The following is a 21,553-nucleotide window of genomic DNA, read 5'->3' as shown; positions in this document are numbered from 1 at the left end:
CAACCTCATTAGGCATTACCAGTGAGGTGTAGCTTGGGTCTCTGAGCAAAGGCTGGGAATAGCCTTCCAAATTTGGGTGACCTTTGATAAACAGAAAGGTGATGGCTGGAAGGTTTTATGTTGATCAAAACCCCTGAGATCACTTTCAACGTCTGTAATAGCATGGCAGGCTAAACAACAATGGCCTGCCAAATTGTCCTAGAGTAATGCCGGTGGCTATGATTAATGCAAAACGCCCCAGCCATTAACCTTCAGTTTTGTAATTTTTCTTAGTCTCCTTGTTTCCAGCCCCAATACTCTCAGCTATGTGACATTCAGTGAATTATTCACCATGGGTAATCAGTCTTTGCGAGCAGTCTTCTATGCAGGTATTGGTTGAGTTCTAATTTGTAGTACCATGCTTTATTTCTGATGACATTTGTTACTTTGCTTTTATGTGACGTATAGTTCATTCTTTGATGTTTGATATATGAGTCGATTTAAGTTGCAAGTGCTATTGGAAACACACATTACTTGCAGAAATCATGCAGTACAGATAGTTGGTATGCAGGCACTCATAAATATAGAGCAGCTACCGATTTGAAGTGCAATTGTCCTAATTCTTGTATTTTTTTCTTGTTAGGCGATTTCTCTTGAGAAAGGAAAGCTGACACAATGGGCAGAATTTTCTTGGATCATATTGGAGGAACTCGCCTATTTTCCTGTGCAAATTGTGATACAATCCTGACCAACCGTTCTGAGCTTATATCAACTCGTTTTACAGGAGCTACAGGGAGAGCTTTCCTTTTTAATAAGGTTGGTTATCAATATTTAGGTAGGTTTTTAAAATATGGTATTGAAACGGAATCTGCCTTAGAGTACATTTGTTTACAAAGTAGAACATGCCTTGATCATAAATGGTGCATTTTGCAATTCTCACCAATTGATGTCCAACAATGTTACCTCAGCAACCTTTCTCCTCATGTCTTAGGGCTTTAGGCATAGGTAGGAGGGATGGGAGTACTGTTTCGGTACTGTGTCAGGGCAGGAAAAGGTCATTGCTATAGGGATTATAATTTATTTTGCCAGACTTTCCCATATGTCTTCTTTACACCCACACATTATCTGGTTGTGACACTGGAACCTAAATTAACCTGTTGTAATGACTTGACGCTGTAACACTCATGAATGACTGCTAATGCTCCCAGCCTTCTTTGTGCTGTTTATTGTAATGAAGAAGGCTTCAAATGCTTCTTCGGAGACCGTTGCCTAAACATGGTAAAAATGAAGGTGGAAAATATCCCCTCTTGTAGCTCAGCAAAAAATATCCAAGTGGATTCCCAAACTTCTCCCCAAGTCAGTCCCCCAGTTAACAGACCTCGGGTAGTCTGTTGGATAAACATTCCCTTCCTCATACGCTCTAACAATCACCATTATAATCCATCCACTTTGGCATACACTACATCCTATTAAAATATTAATGTGGAACGTAATAGTTGTCAAAACCTTTCTGGAACGTCCAAAACACTGCTCCTTTCTGTGCCCATCTTGGCATCTCCACACTTTGCACAGACTTGTGCTGCCACCTTTTGAACCCCTGCACAAGTGCTTGCTCAAGCATTGTGTTGTATGGTAGCGGAAACCTCCAATCGAAGAATTAGTGAGCTTTAGTCTCTGAAATTGGAAGAACCTTTTATGGCTATAAACCAGGAGAAAGTAGTGTTTCAAACGCATCTACGATTCTCACCCAAGTTCAATGTACATCAATCTCTTGAATATTTCCAGAGTCTCCTAAAAAGGGAGGGAGGAGTTTTTGTACACTACATGTTTTGTAGAGCAGTAATGTCCTACATTTATAGAACGCAGGATGGTGGCCGACTGCTACACTTTATACTGGAACGTCAGCAGTGCTAGATAAGAGTTCTTTGTACACCCTGACTAGTATGCCTGTTCTGAACGCACTTGTGGATGTATAATAAAATGAGGGGTTGGGGTAAGCGGGACCTTGTAGGGTTTAATCAAATGCCCCACTAGACAGAACTGAAGGGCCTGCCAGCCTTCATTAAAAAAGCCTTCACACTGAAAATGGGCTGTTTGGCAGATTGTGGGGGGGTTTCTGCAAGTAACACAAGGAAGTACTATCAGTCATTACAAAAGGAAAAGCAGCGTTTTAATTAACAGCCTGTTAATTCACAGTGACAGAAGAAATTCAAAGGCCCCTTTCACATTAAAAGCAGGATTTCCGAACACTGACACTAAAATGGCTTTGCTTGTGTGTTTGCAGTTTTAAAGAAAGACATGAGAAAAATGTTCCCCATCTAACACAAAGATGTCAGGGAAAAGACTTGGTGTGTTGTCATAATGTATATTATGCTTCACATGCAAAATACTGGCAACGATTTAGGCTACTTTGTTTCCATGGGTCACATGTAAATTTAATTTAGGCCCGAGGTCGTTGTTGGGCAGACTTTACAAAGGACACCCCCAACCACCATTGCAAGGCTTGCTCTTGCGTCCCAGCTATTTACAACCGCAATGAAGTGTGGCCTGTCCTTAAGGGAGATGAAAACAAACTTTCCCCAGACCTGTTGTCTGTGATGGCTCTTTTCTGTGCAGGGAAAATGGCCTAGCCAGTGCGTGACTGGAATGTGGTGAGGGGCTGCAATCGAGGGAAGCTGAACTCTTGGGGGGCGGAGGGGGAACAAAAGGAAATAGGTTGTCAGTTCGAAATGGTGATCTGCTTCAGATAACGGGACATAATGCTCGATGTCTGCAGGGCCTTGTGATTTCAATGGGCCGGCCTAGCTCATTTTCTGCAGTGGTGGAGCTCTCTTGCCGATGCCTCCCAAGTATTTGACTGCCAGTCTAACAACTTTAAACAGAATGGCAAAAGGCCAGAAGAAAGGAGAGAAGATCTGCATAACATGAAGACTTACCATTAGAACATTCCTAATGTGCATTTTTCTCAACAAACACAAGTTGTACAGCCTTTATTTGTGTGTCAATTTTAAGATCAATTCCAAGTTATTTTGTCGAAATAAAATTGATCCACCTGCAACTTGGGGAATTGTAATGACAAGCTAAAATGTGTTCCTGGCTGCTCCGAACATAAAATAGGTTATTTTGAACACATGCAACAGGATTTACAATTTAAAAGTATAAATTCTCGCAAATTGGTATAATGGTAAACCAGCATAGGCAATGGCAATAATTTGGGCTATTGTAACCTGCCAAATGCCTATGCCTAATACTTCTACACTAGCCAAAACTATTGCAGTTTGGCAATGTTTGTAACAAGACTCCAGAGAAGGCTACACAGTGCTCATAAATTGAGTGGAAAGCGCGCTTAAAGACTTCCCACAAGGAGGAACATTTACAATTACACGTCGGGGTGTCATGCTAGAGGACCGTCATGGCTCTGTGGGAGGGGCTCTGTGGGAGGGGCGCAGCATATATTGTGCTTGGACATCAGTTAGGTCAAAGGGCAATCCTGTTGTACAAGCATCCCAGGAAGTCTTGGGCTGGAGTGCAGGATAAAGAGTAAGAGCTCGGAGCCCGTTTCAAGCATCCAAAGTCAAGGGTTGGACTGGGACAAGAAACTGGCCTGGGCAACTAAATAAAAGTGGCCCGCACATCGCTAACAAATAAAAAGTGGCCCTCAAACCATCATCCGTGAATCGCGCCAATTCAATACTTTGCATGCACTGGTAAGATAACCAAATAGGCGATTACACCTGCTGCTGATCTGTGGAGGCAGTTATGGTATCAAGTGTGACTTGCCCTACAAAGGCATCTCTCATCCTGGAAGCTGGACTTAGTACCTGGGACACACTGCCTACATCTGCCCCGTTTCGTTGGTGCCACCTGGTACCGCTGGCGATCCCACAACTCTCTGAACTTGCAGGGCATAGCTCTTGCAAGAACAGGTTATGCTCGATAGCATGCAGCGATATGATAATCCAGTGGGTGAATGTACCTGCTGCAGTAATCTGACAAATTAGATTGTGTCTCGCATAGGCATCGCCCGCCCCTACAGAAGAATCACAGATGCACCCCATGTCCTGGATGTGAGTATCTGGTGTTAGGGAGAATTGTCAGAAATGTGCTAATTCCCTTCTACCTTAGAGACCCCCAGCTCTTTTGCTGGTCTTTATGACTTTTTCATTTCTAACCTTTATAGAGTGAGCCCTTTTTCTCACCCTCTTATTTATTTCTATTGTGATTTAGTCCCTGTGTTTCTTTTAAATGTGGAGTCTGACAAGCTCCATAGGCATCATCTTTTACATTGTGACACACAGCACCTTCAGGGCAGTGGCGCAGGGATGTGTCTTAGATTTCCCAAAGGTTTAAATACCTTCTCTTGGTGAAACTACTGTTTTCAAGAGCAGTGAAGTGAAATGGACTTTACTTACATTTTGTAACTTTCTAGAACCAGCTCACACTTATCTTACAACAGGGTGCTGGAGGGGTTACTTAGAATCCCCTTTGTCTAGTTTATCATGTAACATTTTTGTTACCCTTTCTACAATTAATGACTGATGGCAGTGGTTTACTTTTTACTACCATTGTGTGTTTTTACCGCGGGCTGCGTTAGCAGCCACACAGTAAGGCACCCGTGGGTGCCCAATTCATCAAAATGGCCCCAGTCTTCTTTTTACGCCATTTCTTGTTGGAAAGGTCCTTCTTGAGATTTACAAACCAGGTTTGGTCTCTTTGTCTGTTTTGGCTTTGGCAGGATTCATGAGTGAAGTCCGCCTTCTGGCTCCAGTATGTCTGGCAGGGGCAGGAAGCGGGCGAGGTGCCCGCAACTCCCTGTGCTTAAGCCCCTTGGTTACAGGAATGCACCCAAAGGTGATTGGCCGGCTGGCTGTCCGGTAAGGACAGCCACCACCCTGCTGTGTGACAGGCTGGAATGAATGAGAGAAACCTACATAAAGCCAGGCTTTTTGGCTTGGAAGACAGTCTACCACTGGATGAAGGAATCTGAAGAAGAACTTGTAAGAGACGCCTGCTACCACTGCTGGACCGTTGGTTTGCCCGGTGAAGCCCTGCTGCTGTGCCCAAGCTCCGAATTCGCCTTGACTAGAGAAGCCCTACAAGGACGACTTCTCCCCTTGAGTTGGTGGGACCTATCAACTCCAAAGTAAGCTTGTCTGGACATCCTCTCTAAGCTGGCAGTATTTCCACTGCTGCTGCTGTTGGAAACAAAGTGCCAGGGAGAGGAACACCAGATTGCGTGCATTACTTTTAAGTCAAACCCAAGTGCCAGGAAGATCCTGCAGATTTCCTGAAGCATGACTCCCAAAGTCTGACCCACCTCAACAGAGTGCTGGACCCCAGATGCGAGGAAAGTCTAGAGTGGTATCCGAGAACCGCAGTGTTGCTATTTGCTGTCAGATGCGAGGAGCTGAAACACCGAAGGACCACTGAATTGAGTGTGCCCATTGCTGCCGCTGACCGTCCCATTGCAGAGCAGCAGTCCCCAACGTCCTCTCTCTTGTCCCCCACGACTGAGGAACAGGATCTGCAGAGCTGTACAGGAACAGAAGCCAGCTGGAACCATTTCTTCTGACCAGAGATACTGTAAAGTCTAAGAGATCTTACCTCTTGTTGTGTAGCATTACTTGCTCTAAGTTGAGTCCTGTCTTGGTTACCTTGCAGAGTTGCTAAAGCTTTGCCCCTCACAAGCCTCCCAGTTTGTGGCCCTTCCAGTGTGCTATTTTCAACAAACTTTCTAAAAACTTGGCAAGACTTTTTACCTACCTGCAAAGAAGAGCTTCAGCTCCCCTAGAAATTGTGCAATAACATTGGCTGTCCTGGCTACCTGAAAGACTCCTCTTTACCTCCGACTTTGTGCTTTGTCCTTTCCTCCAGGAAAGGGTTAGTTTACTCTTCATTGGAAGGTATTACAAGTACAACTGTTTATGAATTATTTGTTTTTAGTTTTAGTCCTCTATTCTATCTTTTACACCAAACTCAGTATTTCTCTGAATGTACCAGTGATAAATCAATGTCGACAGTATCCTAGCTATTTAAGTCACCTGAGGGTGTAGGAAGTGTCTGTGTGCCATCCCCAATGGGTATCATCTGATTTGGAGAATCTAAGAGTGTGTTTTGAAGTGTATTTTAATTGTTACTTATATTGCTCCCTTCTGAAGAAGGCTTATACAACTGACTGTGAAATAAATTAATAATTGTTTTATCAAGAAACCTTGAGTGTAAGTGTTTATTTGAATAACTGCTACTGTGAAACTGTGTGTCACAACATTACTGCTCATATTGACCTCTCTTGGCTGGCTGCTCAACCAGACTACCAACCTGTGTAGTTCAGTCTTATACCAAAGGTTTGGTCCCTATTGCCAGGAGGTCAAGGTTATTGTAGTGCACCCAAAGGATACTGCATACAATCTTGCCTAACACCTGGGCTGGCCTACGCTCCCTGAATCTACCCCTCTCCATTGGTGCCACCGGATACCCCAACGCAATCCGACAACCCACCCCCGCAAGAAGAGGCTATGTATGAAAAGGCGTGGGTTATTGCATGTGCTGGACAATTCTGGGAACTGTGATGTGTGCAGTGGTGGAAGTGGAAAAAAGAAACTTGGTACTCTGGCTGCATCCAAAAAGGAGGGGGTGGGGGTGGCCGGGCAGCTGGCGGAGGGGGTGGGGGAATGGACTAGGAGGATCGCAAACTACCGAAGTGCCACACTTCAAATTTGACCACATACCTTCCAAGCTTGACTTAGTACACATAGTTTGGATTTCAAGGCCTACAGTGATAATGGGCCTAATTACATCTGTGGCTGTAAGGCAACAACAGCGCTGGTAGTGCTACCGGCGCCGTTGTTACCATGCCACCACTTTACGAGTTCTGCTTGCGGGTGCTGCTCTGGATGCCTGGTCAGACCAGGCATGCAGAGCGGCACCCGCGAGCAGAACAAGATGGTAGCAACGGTGCCATTATGAATGGTACCGCTGCTACCATCCTTCCCATTCCCATTGAGCCCTATGGGGGCTCGAATGTGAATGGGGATGTACCAGTACCGGGTCCCGCTCAAGAGGAATTACCGAGCCCACAAAGGTCGGAATGGCCCGGTTATTCCCCTTTTGCAGGACCCAGTGCCGGACCAGAGTTTGGGGGTAGCCATGCCCTTATTAAGGGCTTGGCTACCTCCAACCTCGTAATGAGGCCCATTGTCTTTTAGTGTTTACTTACAAAAAACACAAATTGCATAATCGAGCCACATCTAAATACTTATAGCAATATGATAAGCCAAAAGAATATCATCATGGCCTTAATTTTCACATCCTGAATAGTAAACTATAAATCCCAGAATGCAAGATAATGCCAACCTGAAAAATCTATTTAAGCCCACTGTACTTTCAGTGATTTGACAATAAAATAAGTTGTGTAAAATTATTTAATCATATAAGAAATAGTGGCACAGTCCCTCCCGACATGGGAGACTCCACCACTATCCTATTATTCAAACCGGGCAAAGACCCCCATAGACTGCACCAGCTATAGGCCGATCTCCCTACTTAATACCGTCGCCAGGCTTTACGCTAAAGTCCTCGCAACTAGACTCGCTGAGGTCCTGCCCAAAATAATTCACACCGACCAAGCTGGGTTTATTAAAGGGAGACACACCCAAGACAATATCAGGCGGGCAGTGGATATATTAGACCTGGGAAACAGGACAGGACAAAGGTTCTCCATAGCAGCCCTAGATGCCAGGAGAGCATTTACCAGCTTGGGCTGGAAATATCTGGAACTGGTGTTGCAGAAATTCAGATGCGACCCCAGTTTAAGCAGAATGGTCCTGGCAAACCTTCGCCTCTCAAGCACGACGTTTATGGTTAATGGGAACCCCACGGCAAAAATCAGAATATACAGAGGGACAAGACAAGGTTGCTCACTCTCACCCTTAATTTTCGCCATGGCAATGGAGCCCATAGCTGAAATAATAAGACAAGATCCTGCCATGCGAGGGGACCATACATAAAAAAGCACTGTATGCAGACGATATTATGCTGTTCCTGGGGGATCCTAAGAACACCTTGCCGAGAGCACTCGGTGCCCTACAAGAATTTGCTAAAATATCCGGATTCACCATAAACTTTACTAAATCTAAGGCCCTGAACATCACAGAGAGGGAAGGGGTGGTTGAAGCCCTGGGGTCAAGATTTCCACTAACCTGGGAGAGAGAATCAATAGAATATCTAGGGATCCAGTTAACAGTCATAAAAACCTCTACGGAGCAAACATAAAGTCACTGCTGAAACAACTGAGGGAGGACCTATAATGGTGGGACGCTCAGGAACTATCATGGTTCGCACGCATTGCAGCACTCAAAATGACCCTGTTATCACGCTTGCTATATACGATAAGCTCGCTTCCAATAGAGGTTCCCCCCCAAGGTAAGCAAAGCACCACAGGGTGATATGACCACCTTCATTTGGCACAAAGGAAAAGCTAGAATACAACGAAGAATCCTAACTAGGCCACGGTGCCTGAGGTTGCTGGGGGTCCCAGAGGTGGAGAGATATTCCCTGGCCGCACAAATAGCACCAATGTTAGCCTGGAAAAGGGAGGACACGTCAAGGGGATGGGTGGGAGTTGAGCAAGAGGGGGACCACAAACCCATTGGGAGTTCTAGACGGATTTCAGATAGGCGATAGGAGCAACTAAGACCTCATTGAAAGGCTGTGACCGAGCAATGAAAAAACGGAACATCACCCCGGGGTTGGGTCCCTTCACCCCAATGGTGAACAACCAAAACTTCACACCAGGTAAACGGCCCAGTTTCTGGAAGAACTGGGAACAGGGCCAAACCTTATATTTGAAGGACTTCTATCAGGAAGGGATACCATTACAGTTCGAAGAGTGCAAACAGAAATTTGGGGTAGGGGAAGCAGACAGATACACCTACATCCAGATCTGGCACTGGATAACGCATAAGGAAATCAAGAACGCAGCTACTAGGGTACCGGTGGGCCTGGAACTAATGTTACACGAAGGGGACGAGGCAGGAGCCGTCTCCAAATATATAAGCTGTTGGACAGTGCACAAGAGAGTGACACCCTCCCATTTATGGACAACTGGGCAAAAGACATAGGCGACCCCATCACTGAGGAGGAGTGGACGCAAATCTGGAAAAGAGTGTAGAAATCCAACAGATGCACAGCCATTAGGGAGACCTCATATAAGATTTGTTTTCGGTGGTATTTGACCCCACAGAGGTTGCACAAAATGAACCCCAATTACCCACCTACATGCTGGAGAAACTGTGGAGGAGATCTATACCACATGTGGTGGTCCTGTCCCAAAGCGACCATGTACTGGAAGGAAGTCCTGGGCCACATGAAGGAAATCACAGCAGCACCTAAGGTCATACTCCTCCTGGGTACAGCGGTCTAGGATATATAAGCGGCATCCGGCAACAATGCTACGCCTATTACTCTGCTATTAATGGCAGCAAAGATGACCCTGGCACAAGCGTGGAAAAACCCAGAAGGCCCAATAACAGCATGCTGGTAGGTGAGAACTTGGAATGTAATGGAAGTGGAGAAGGTGGGGGCCCTAAAGGACGGCAAGTACCTGCAATTCAGGGCAACCTGGGACCCCTTCTTCGACTAGGTCAGAGACAGAGAAGCATACTTTTTTAGACCAAACCTGTTGAGAGCGCTTCAAAACTGAGCACAAACGCTTTGACTTGGTGCAGAAGCCATCTAACTAGAACACAAGGATCTCATTGGAAAGCAGAAAGACTGGTCTATGTCTCTGGGGAACCGGGCGGGGCAGGGGGACAGGGGAAGGGTTGTTGAGTGATCGCAGGTGATGTTAAGTTAATGTTCAAAGCTATACCTAATAATTGTAAAACCAAAGGATAAAATGCAGCATAATCAAATGATATATGTTAAAAGTATTTAAATCTTTGGCCTATACGGTATCTGATTATGATGATATTTAAATAAATAAAGTTGGTTAAAATAAGTTGTTTAATAAACTCAGATATGGAGATTCTTTGTCACAAACCACCAGCTTGCTCAACTCCGGTCTGTCTGCCCATCCATTCATGGATCCATTAATAAATGCACCAACCTATGCTGTCTGTCCATTCATCCATCCAGCCCTCCAGATAAGGAGCTTTTCGGGCTTTTTTACGCAGTAAAATAAAGTAAAAACGCCATTTTTATTTTCGTACCATTTACGCAGGCTGGCCACAGTACTTTTTTGAGAATTCCCCTATTCTTTCTTTCCAGTAGATGGCGCTGGAACACATATATTTAGCAAATGCTAGCTTTGTGTGAACTGCAGTGCCATATTACTGTTATAGGAGTAGGACACACACTTTTGGGCATGGTGGAAAGGGCATGTGCTTAGCACAGGAATCGCTGCAAGCGGTTGCTTTTTTAAATCAATACTTCAAAACGCACAGGTTCTGTCTGGTGAGTTTGATTGGGAACGGGGCCTAGCCTGAAACGGAAGTACCAACAATGTCATGCATGGCCCTTGATTTATTTGGCTGGGACCTAACATGTTTTTATTTTGGATGTGGTATGTTAATTTTGCCTCGACAAAAGCCCAGTCTTTCGGGTACTCTTTAACGGGATCATCCCTCAAGCAGACATAACTCTCTAAAAAGTGTTCTTCATGGACTATCTTCTGTTTAAGGAGAACACTAAGCATGTTTAGAGCTATGGAATAAATGACGGGGCTCTGCAGCGGCTAATGTAGCCTGGGCAATTGTCAATGTCCCTCACAAATTAGTGCTGTCTCTAGCAGACTGCAGTTTCTGGGTGGTGGGACCTGTGTGATGTCTGCACAGCGAACGGTATTAACCGAACTGAAGCTCCCAACAGTACATCACAGCTCTTGCACTTTTCACACTCGAGCCTGCTAACCCATCCTACCCTTTTTTCCATTCAGATCCGAAAGAGCGCCAGGGGACCACTCCAGTGGCGATAGTGCATAGTATAAATAGCCTTTAACATTGAGTTGAATATGATTTATCCATCTTCAGTGATAGAAGCAGGGCCTTTAACCAGACCGCTAAGTGTGACCCTAGCAAACCCATTCATTGCTCTGCAACACCACGCAGCACAATTAGTCACACAATCCTGTGCATTTACAGCTGACTTTAACAGTGCAGTAAATATCTTCAAAGGTTGGGCAATTACAAAGAGTCTGACCAGGCAGCCTCGCAAGTGGAATCTGCAAATCGTCCAGGTGATGATGCAGACACTTGAACATCAATAACAGGTGGATTCAGCCACTGTGTGACAGTTTCTCCCTGAGCCCCTCTTTCCTATAGGAACAGCCAATCTACCAGTAAACGTGTGTGAGCAGTTAACTGTTAAACAGGCACATCACAGTGCAGCAATAATGCAATTCTATATGGGGCATATAGAATTGCTTTATTGCTGCACTGGCCCTCCCCAGTCTCATAACACTGGATTTGACAGGCAGACAGTCTCACCAGTCAGTCACTGCACCAGAGATTCTAGTATAGCGACTGTGGTAGAACCAACATTACATTTTCTCCCCTGTTGCTCCCAGCCACTGAAGTTGCCTGGGCCCTCCAGAGAACTGCCCAACACTCTACAATGTCCTGTTATGCTATGATATTGAATCTTTCATTGCACTCCATCTGCCATTTTCACACTTTCTAGGACCTTCAGGATCTGCAAGAAGTGGGTGTTTCAGACTTAAATTGAGAGAGTTAACTGATTGCAACATTGAAGCTGCACTGGAATAGTCTCATTACAATGAGTAATGTAGTTAGATACCCCTACACAAGTAAGTTAGCCACTCCTCCACCGTCTCTGAAGTTGGTGCCCCTCCCAACATTTGAAGGGTTAGCACCCGCCTAAATGTTAGCCTAGGTGCACCCCTGGATGTGCACACTCTCATTCTGTTAGGCAGAGAGGCGAGGGAAGCCTTTCCCCGAAACTGGAAGTGTTAAGTTTTACTGTATTTGTTCAGAAAAATGTACTTGGAGCAAACGCAGTAAATCTTTAAAGCTGTTACTTTCAAGAAAGACTTCATCACCTCTCTGCATATTGCCCTTTAAAATATACTATTCGATAGTATGTGTTGGATACGTTTTACTCTCTTCCAGAGGAGAAAACTAATTTTTACTCTCTTTATATTGAACTTACTCTCTAATTTGAAAAAGCATGCGTAAAATACTCCCACCTCGGCTGGAGCACTGCATCCATCCATCGGTCAGATCTCTCCATAGCGCATGGAGGAATTCAGGTGGTAATGCGTGAACCTTGAATATACGTTTTTTAAACTGGTGCTTTTGGCCAGTGAAACTCTGTTGCTGGCACACAGATAGCTGCATCATGAGAGCAGCAGATAAACTTTGTGTCTCAAGGATGCTTCTGAGCCTTGCTCTGTTAAGGGAGTGCACTTAAAAAATGCACATAATTGGGATAATAAATGCACTTTCTGGCTCCATATTTACAGTCGTGTTCACAGGATTGAGCAAAGATCTGCAGTTAACTGAATGCATCTGCAGTTTCTGGGGCATTCCTGTGTAAAGCGCACTCACATGCTGAGTGGGGACTCTATGCCTGCAGTTTACATTGCCATGAACTCTCAGATCCTCCATTGCCATGAACTCTCAGATCCTCCAGCACACAGCTGGCAGTGGTAGCAATAGTGGTGGATGGGTGCATCACACTGGATGTGCTGGCCCTTATATAATAGCAGTACCTGTGCATACGTTTTAAGCTTTTGCCAAGGTAAAACTGTTGGCTTTGCCAATGCTTGTTTGAAACAGGACTTCAGTGAAGGACACGCATAGTGCTTATAAATAAAGTGGCTGAAGGCAATCTAGTTAAGATATTTTTATTACACTGGTAGCAGGTTTACAATTCGAATTTCATAACTCTCAGAAGACTGCTTTGAAAAAACACTTTCTGGCCAATTGAGTGCAAAGTTTGATGGAAAGGCTTAAGCTCAAAGAGTTCCCATGAGGAGGTGTTTTAGGCTGGATGGGACAGGAACTGGGTTGAAATTGCCATGTGCAGTCAATGGGTGAGCAAATACTTAGCAACACCTACAATCTGTGTGTCTCTAGTTGTACGCCATTTCTACCTATCTGTACTCAAATGCAATTGTTTGGGCGTATAGCGACACCTAATAGCCCAAACTAAGAATGGCACAAAGAATAGAACAAAACAAATTGCATTAAATCAAGAGCTTTTAAGATGCATGGGTCCCTGGAAGCACGAGATAACCCATCTGTTCACAGCACCTAAGTCAAAGGACAGCTGGAGTGCTGTCAGCCTATTTTTAGCACACATTGCTATTTTCCTAACGCAACAAACGCATTCACATAAAGCATCCAGGCTACCAATTTAGCAAGATCTCTAAATGGTGGGTGTTCTTTTCTAAATTGGGTTTGAGCCTAGATGGGCAGAAAGTTAATTCCATTTACCCAACATACTTGTTTTATGTCATCTTAGATGTAGTTAAGAATGAAACTAATTGCACACTTAAGCCAAATGGCTACAATGTGTCTGCATTCTAATAGAAGTGGTTCTGTAATTTGGTGTTTTAGCGATCCATCTTAATCATAAACAGCATGCACACGTCCCCCGATAACATCTCTGCTACCCAGGCCTGCAGGAGTAGGGAACAACAAAGTGAACCGTTCTTTTATTTTTGTGGAGTAAGATCTGTTGCCTTGGTTACATAAAGAACAATTGTAGCATGCCTAACGAAAGTTTGTCAACAATGAGTTGTTAATGCAACTCGACATAATTACATGCTTATTGTGCATGTTTTGGTATGCATTAACTTATTGTTTCTGTAGATAAAAAATATAGCTAGCACATCACTGCAATATTCACTCACTGTTTAGGTTATACAACCTATTATAGACATGTTCTAGCAAGCACCTACAGAATACCAAAGTCCAACATTGCGCACACACACCCTGGCTTGTTTCCAGAGAGCCTCCTTCGAGACAGTCATCCCTGATGGTTGCATCCCTGGTAGAGCTCACTCAAAATCAAAGAGATGGGTGGGATTGGCCATAGAGATTACATTGGCTAGGGCCAGGGAATGGGTGGGATTACAACTGTGTATCCCTCCTCAAATGTCATCCCCATTGGAAAGCATTACAGACCGTCATTCAAAGCCAATATTTGAAGCTCTAATGACAATAGTTTCAGCTTTTAAGGTAGCGCTTTCAGTGCCACCTAATAGCCCAAACTAAAAATGAAGGATAAAAGAAATGTCATCTAACCAAATTCTTTTTGTACAAAGTTCAGTATTAGTTTTACATGTATAGTAAATGAGATGGAATTAATAATGTGTAGTAAGAATGTTATGGTAGCAACTATGTGTTGTGTTTATGAAATACACTTGCTAGCTCTGTAGTAAAATTACTACAGTTGATTTAGTAAAAGCACATGTGTATAATAGTGAACTAGCCACAAGGAACTCCTATGTAGCCACCCATAACCCGTATTGAGGCATGCAGAATATTGAAGTTACATCTTCCGTATGAACCAAATCCAGAAGGTTGGACATAGACTTAATTAGTGTGGTTTGTTGTGTGATATCCCTGCCAGTGTATGGCTACGCAGGGACTTCCGTGACTGGGACTAATGCTTTCCTTTGAAGTCTACATTACCAAAGAGACCGTCTGTGACAGTTTCTGCATATACCACTGTTCCCTGAAGAAGTCCCTTTTTATTATGTTGTAATGAATAGTTATGAGACAAAACCGGTTGGGCTGATGTGACATATACTCAATACAACTTATTCACTTGTTAATTGTCAATCTCAGGCTGGTTAGCTGAGTGAATCTAGGCGTTTAAATCAACTGTGAATTCTCAAGTGGTGATGGTGATGTCGAATTTTAAAATGAAACACTAGATTTTTGTCATTTAAATATTTGTATTTTTTTTAAAGCAAAGAGTGCAGTGTTTGTGAACTTACTCCTACAGGATTCTATGAAAAGGTCCTTTTGTGTTATGCATTGGATATACTAGGGTAGTGTCTCTCGCTATATGTTTGATCGTTTGGGCTTAGGCCAGACCATCTCTTTATCATGCCTGGCCTTCTGGGAATTTGTGTCCCCCTTCCCCTTTATTTCCTTACACTGTGTGGAAAGGACCCTGGTCTCCCCGTTCACCAGCATGTGAACTGACTGCTGGAAAGCTATTCATTTTTTAAAACTCCTTGAGTATGCATAGAATGCTGGTTCCTGCCCATTTCGCAGCTTTGTATTCTTGGTGAGGAAACGCTTTGCCGAGAGACAATAGATCGGTAAGATATCACATGCGGTTAAACCCACGGTCAGAAAGCCACAAACTAGAAATATTTTCCCTAACCACCGCATCTCCCTTGGGATCTGAACTGATTTTCCTGCTACTGTGTGTTCACTGGTCCCAATAGCAGGATGAACCATACAAGTTTAGTTTGAGTGAAAGTCACTTCTTTTGAATCAAAGCCTTTGTTTTCTTTAGGAATTTGGCTCTGCTTACAGAAGCCTTCAGGCCTCTGGTTGGGGAGGGGGTGTCCACACCAAGGGTTCTGTGACTGTTCCTGTAACTTAAAGGGCATCAACTGAGGGTGCCCATGAGATTCTCACCATTTGCTTTCCCGGCCCATCATCCACTGGCTTGGGCAGGCCTCCGGCTCCCTGATTCACCCCTGTAAACTCACCTCAACACAGGACATGCAGATCTCCATTTGTTGGGAATGTGACAAGAAGGAAGTAGTTGAGGTAGTTGGACTTGCTATTAACACTTTGGCCTAGGTCAAATTTAGGACTATGCTTGAGCATATAGCATTATGATAACTTGCATGACTGATTATGGCCCCATGCTTACAAATCACAATGCATTTTATGTTGAAGTGCACATCTTAAACTGTGTTCAGATTGGGGTCCTAGTTACTCTAACCATGTTGGGTGGCAGAGCATAATGGACAGTTGATTATTGAATTATATTTAGGAATTGTCCTTATATCGCAACATTTTCAACAAATGTATTGGGTATGATTTTAAGAATCTATATTATCACACTACCGAAAAAGATAGATGCTGCTTTTTTTATTGTGGCAAACTGATTTGCAGGGCAGTACTGGGTGCATATCTTCTCACATATGAACTCTCCCTTGTGTAGTGGAAAATCTAATCTATTGCAAATGGAAGGAAGACAAGCCTTTAATGGCCTTAAATGTATGCTGTTAGTCAAAGCCTCCAAAAGATTTAACCAGTGCCACCCCAAGCATTGTGAAATGCACTTCAATTCACCAGACACTCACTTTACCACACACTATCACTGTTTACCAAAGACAACCTACCACTTCAGGGGTACTTATACACAGCTTTGCTGATTGCTTGGCTATTCTTAAATTGTGTTAATAAAATGTCATCTTTTTTTTGTTACTTAATGTGCCAAAGGCCAATTTTATACTGTAACTTTCTGCAATCACTCCAAGTAGGTTTAGTAGAAGAAATAATTGACCTGTGCAGAAAATGTCAATCTACAAGCACATTCCCTCTGCTTATGAATGAATTTATGAACATCAGCAGGATGACCTTGGGATGCGTTTCTTACTCTAGTCCTGCATAATCTGTAAAAATCGGAATTTTGTACAAACCCTGGATCACTGTGGAATAGTAACCACTTCAGTCAGTAAGCAGCGAACCTAATAACATTGTTGTATTAGGATTAAAACTTCACATTTCAATCCAATGTTCTTCAAGTGCATTGACCAACAAGATCCACATTGCTTCCGCCCGCTGATCAATAATGAGGGGTCATGTAGCAGAATTTGTTGTAGTAATTGCAGGCAGGCATTTGCAGTACTAACCCCAGAAACTGTAAGCAATAATACCTATATAAGGCAGGGTTAGCGATGCTGATGAGCAGTTATCGGATCTACCCTAATGGCCAATTGGTAGCTGATCAGCAATAATAGAGCATGCAGGGGATTACCTATAAAGATAGGATTGGCCACAGTCCCATCATGCAGGATTCCCTCTAATTGTGCTCATCAGAGTGCATTTATTGTATGTTCAACTCCTCCTGAATCCCCCGTCAACCGCAAACCTAGCCATACCTTCCTCTTAAAGACCTATTCCATCTTCCATCAATGGCTCCACTAGCACCCCACCCCCCCTTGGGATCATTTCCCCATTTCACCCACTCCCCCACCCTCAATCCTCACACAGGCGTATTGCCACATTCTAGATACACAATAGACGAAAACCTACACCACGCATGTAATTCCACCACTTGCAAGCTCCCACATATAGCTCAAAATCACACTGGCCCTGATTCTATACATATTTCAACAGGCACATGTCCACCGTCACTGCACATCACCCACTAACCACATGAGCATGTAAGGCGAAGCAATAAGAGGAGGGCAAATTGGAGAGGACCAGGTGTGAATAGGCAGTGGATAAGTTGCGGGTGCCATTGTTTGATTGGGGCAATCTTGAGACAATCTAAGCAGGCTGTTGAGTTGAGCCGTGTAGGAGTTCACTGTCAAATCTTGTTACATCACATACCTAAATAATAAAACTCTTTCAGCAGAGCTAGAAGGGACCTAGGAATAAACGTGACTTTCTTTCTTGCACCCCCAACCGCTACTCGTGGGTGTAATTTGAGTGGGGGACGGGGGGCAATGGTGTTTGTCCCCCCCCAACATTCGTGGCACACCGTTTTGTCCCCCTCATTTGGCACGGGCCCCTTTCCTTTAGATGGCATGCCCCCCACCCCCACGTTTTCAACAGTTATTCTACTGCTGCTACTTAAGGTTTACCACTGTTGAAATCCATCTTCATCCTACAACTATTTTAATAATTGACCAGGTTTTTTAGCACATGAGCTACACGGATCGAAATTGGCATTTCTTGACCAGGAACAAAAAAGCAGCTCCTGGGTATCCAGCATAACCATTTTTTTGGCTGGAGCTAACATTTTGTCCATTTCATGTTATCAATAAGGTCTAAATGTTCTTTATCGTCCTTTATATACATCCCCAAAAATACATAGTTAATATCACATAGCTAGGTTTGTACAGCACCAAGTAGCTTCTGGTAGTTGCTGATTGCAAGCTAACCAGGCTCCCCTTTGCTATAAGCAGGAGCTAAATAGCAATTTCAAACCCTGAACAGTGTATGCAACCAATACGAAATCATATGCATGTGTGGGTCCCTTTTCCAGCCAAGAGTTGGTACATCAAGGTCAAATGATTAATTTAGTACCCTCATTAAGATCTTAATGTACATTCTGAATAATAAAGAAGACAATATGCCTGTTAAAAGATGAGAATGCTTCACTGAATGGAGCAAAGAAAATGTATAACATATAGGAAGTTTGAACAAAATCAAATTGTTGGCCCTATTCTAATTAAGATTCAGTGATCTACAGTATTCTCACCAGTTACTCTTGAAATATATTCCTATGTTAAACACAGCTCTTTGAAAAATCCAATTACTAGTCTTTTCACTTTCATATTCATTAGTTCCACTGCATGCATCCCAATCGATCTTCATCTCTCCTTAGGCTTAATTGCCATTCACTACTAATTTATTTTCTCAATATAATCCTTCAAATTCCTATTTTCAGGATACCTGCGACTTTGTGTCAGAGTAATTGATTGAGATTACAGTAGATCACTGGATCCGAGTTAGAATAGAGGCAGCGACTTCATGATGTTTTGTTTAAACAAATGTCCTTTTTGTTAATTTCAAGTTCTACGCACACTGTGACTAACTCCGCAGTAACCAATGCCCTGAAGCACCAATGGCTCAGTGCTCTTGTTGGCAGGTACTGTATAAATTTGAAGTGGACAAGAAGCAGGATTTATTTTAAATATAATTGTAAATTATATTGCGTGCCAGCTTATTTCTGAAGGAATGATGCTAATCAAATAGTAATTCTGACGGACTACAGCTGTGAAAAATCCAAAGGCATGGTTTTCAGATTTGTTAAACCTTTTGGAGTTCTTTCAGGAAAGGGAGTTAGGAAGATGTTGCCAGCGATGAGATGGCCTGCTGTATTACGATCTGATCAAAGTCAAGCAGAGAGATTGCCATACAGGTCGTTGGCCTATGCAAGGTGTGAATTAACAAGGGAGCCAATTGCTGCAGTATAGTTCGTTTGTGAAAAGAAGTAGATGACTGTCTTGATTAGAGATGGAGAAGCATGATTTTAAATCCCATTTGGGACTTCATGTTAAGGTAATTCTCGCACCCCACCACCAAAAGTGCTGGTATTACTGCCTCCGGTAATACCGGAAATTCCCCCCATGGAATCCTATGGGACTACATAATTACCAGCGTTGCTGGCACTTGGACTATGCTGGTAATTCTGGCATTTCAAGAACTAGAAACACTTTATTAGCCAATCGTCCTGCATTAATGTGGTTTGTGACTCAGCTGTGGAGGACAAATCGCCCAAGCTGCCCAGACTGAAGTCAAGATCTTTGGCAAGTTCCTCGGTCAATTGCATTGACTCTTCAGTCTCTGTTAGTTCAGCTTGTGTTATTTGCACACGAATTGGAGAACATGGAATGTTTATTGGGTGGAGTTCTTTTTGCAGGTGTGGTGTGTGAGGAATTCAAATGCATTATATTCGGTTTCATCTTGTCGATTTCTGACATTGTAGCAATGGTCCAAGAACGCTTTGCTGGCTTCGCACCAAACTTCTGTTCGCAAAGAGTTTTGTCTTTAGAATATATGTTTCATGTAGCATGGGTTGTTTTCGTCTGGGTTTTTTTCTGTTTGGTCACCATTGAGCATAAGGCTGTTTTTATATGGTCGCTGTTCAAGAGAAGCTAGCCTCCTTGCAAGGTTTACTAATGACAGTGGAAATTCTCTTAGCTGACAATTCATACGTAGGTTTGCTGCTCATCCGTGTAGTAGTGAAATTTGATGTGGTTGTGTAGAAGATCCATGAATACATTTCATGTAAGTAAAAGTTAAATAAAAGAAGGATCGGTGGATATTGGAGGTACTTCATAGAGGGTGGGGAAGTTAAGATGATACCAATTGTAACAGTTTTCGTCAGAAAGGAGGCAGGAGTGGTTGATGGTGTTGAAGGTAGCAAACCTAGCAACAGTAGCATGGAGGGAGCACAACCCTGTGCCTTGGATAGAATGCTGTCCCAGAAATTCACCAGTGCAGATGTAGTGATGTGTTTCAACTTAATGCCAGACTGACTTTTAGCCAAGTCCCTCTTGCTTTCTATGTGATCTTAACTTGAGGCTAAATGGTAGGGTTTGTGTGTATTGGGGTGAGAAAGAAATGTGATTTGGTTTCCTCCAGATACCTTGAAGCTTGTTCGCTTTTTTTTATAGATTTGCCAGATAGCTATGCCTGGAATTTTAAAGCAATGTTTAAATTCTCTCCTTTTCTCTCTCCTAGGTGGTAAATCTTCAGTACAGTGAAGTTCAGGATCGTGTAATGCTCACTGGCCGTCATATGGTTCGAGATGTGAGCTGTAAGAACTGCAACAGCAAACTAGGGTGGATCTATGAATTTGCCACTGAAGATAGCCAGCGCTACAAGGAAGGGCGTGTCATTCTGGAAAGAGCCCTCGTCCGAGAAAGCGAGGGCTTCGAGGAGCATGTGCCCTCTGACAATTCCTGAATCATAAATGGAATTTCCTCTTGCCTGAGGTTTTCTTAAGCAAAACGTTAAAACATCGACTTGCATACACTGTCACCTTAGCATCAGAATTGGATTAGCATTGAGTAACGTGAGAAATGGACTAAGAATTGAAAACCTTTTTTTTTTTTTGTTTTTGCTTTTTTACTCAACCGCCATTGAAGAGTGGTGGTCATATTCCCTTACATGTAGATACTTTCAAAATACCAAGTAGGGTCGGAAGAAATTGATTTTCTTTTTTAGTCTGAGATTTAGATTCTATAAACTCTCAATATATCAGAAAACAATATAGGTACACATTTGTTATCCATTTTATTTAAGTTCTATATTTTTTCCTTAATGCAATCTTAAGGGGTCTGAATTTGTGATGAGCGCTAAAGGTCCAGTGTTGGTATGGCTTGTGCTGGCCATCACGCCATTGTCTTGTTGAGGTTGATTGGTAGCAGAGAACTCATTTTATTGTGTCATTTGTGGGCCAGAGATATCACCATTCCTAGGTTTGTCAAGTTTTTACTACTAGGAGTAAACTGTTGATTGGGAACTTTGTTTTGAAATGCTGCAAAAAAGCTTGTTTTATATAACTTATATGTATAGTAATAATATAATAAAGTGTTTCGTTCAGTAATAAGTTGCTAGAAATTGTACGGTTTGACTAAGTATTTTTTCTTTTATTTTTTTCTTTTCTTGAACTTAAATTAAACCTGATATGTTTCAACTTCACTGTTTCAGGTCCTAGTTTTTTCCAAAGTTATTCAGTGAAATAAAGGGGTCTGCCGCACAAAGAAGTTATCCTAAAACCAGTGGAGGATTACACACTCTGCGCTCATCTGGACAATTTGTCATTTCTCCTCAGAGAGAAGCCACCTACTTTGAGGCTACAGAGATGAGCCCGCTAAGCAAGACCCTCCCCAGGGGTC

General features: G+C 43.1%; 1 protein-coding gene across 3 annotated transcripts in view; it reads left to right on the top strand.

The window, feature by feature from the left end:
* Positions 1-21,351, top strand: part of YPEL5 (yippee like 5) — a 31,777-nt gene extending 10,426 nt beyond the window's left edge. For all 3 annotated transcript variants that reach the window (XM_069608657.1, XM_069608655.1, XM_069608656.1), the window contains exons 2-3: positions 623-795; positions 20,394-21,351. In XM_069608657.1, coding sequence (XP_069464758.1) covers positions 655-795; positions 20,394-20,618 — 366 coding nt within the window. In that variant the 5' untranslated portion in view covers positions 623-654 and the 3' untranslated portion in view covers positions 20,619-21,351. The remainder of the gene's footprint in view (positions 1-622; positions 796-20,393) is intronic.
* Positions 21,352-21,553: the final 202 nt, after the last annotated feature.

This window comes from Ambystoma mexicanum, chromosome 4q (genome assembly GCF_040938575.1).
Source record: "Ambystoma mexicanum isolate Mex_15411 chromosome 4q, UKY_AmexF1_1, whole genome shotgun sequence".
Taxonomy (NCBI): domain Eukaryota; kingdom Metazoa; phylum Chordata; class Amphibia; order Caudata; family Ambystomatidae; genus Ambystoma; species Ambystoma mexicanum.
This window is presented reverse-complemented; position numbering and strand designations above follow the sequence as displayed.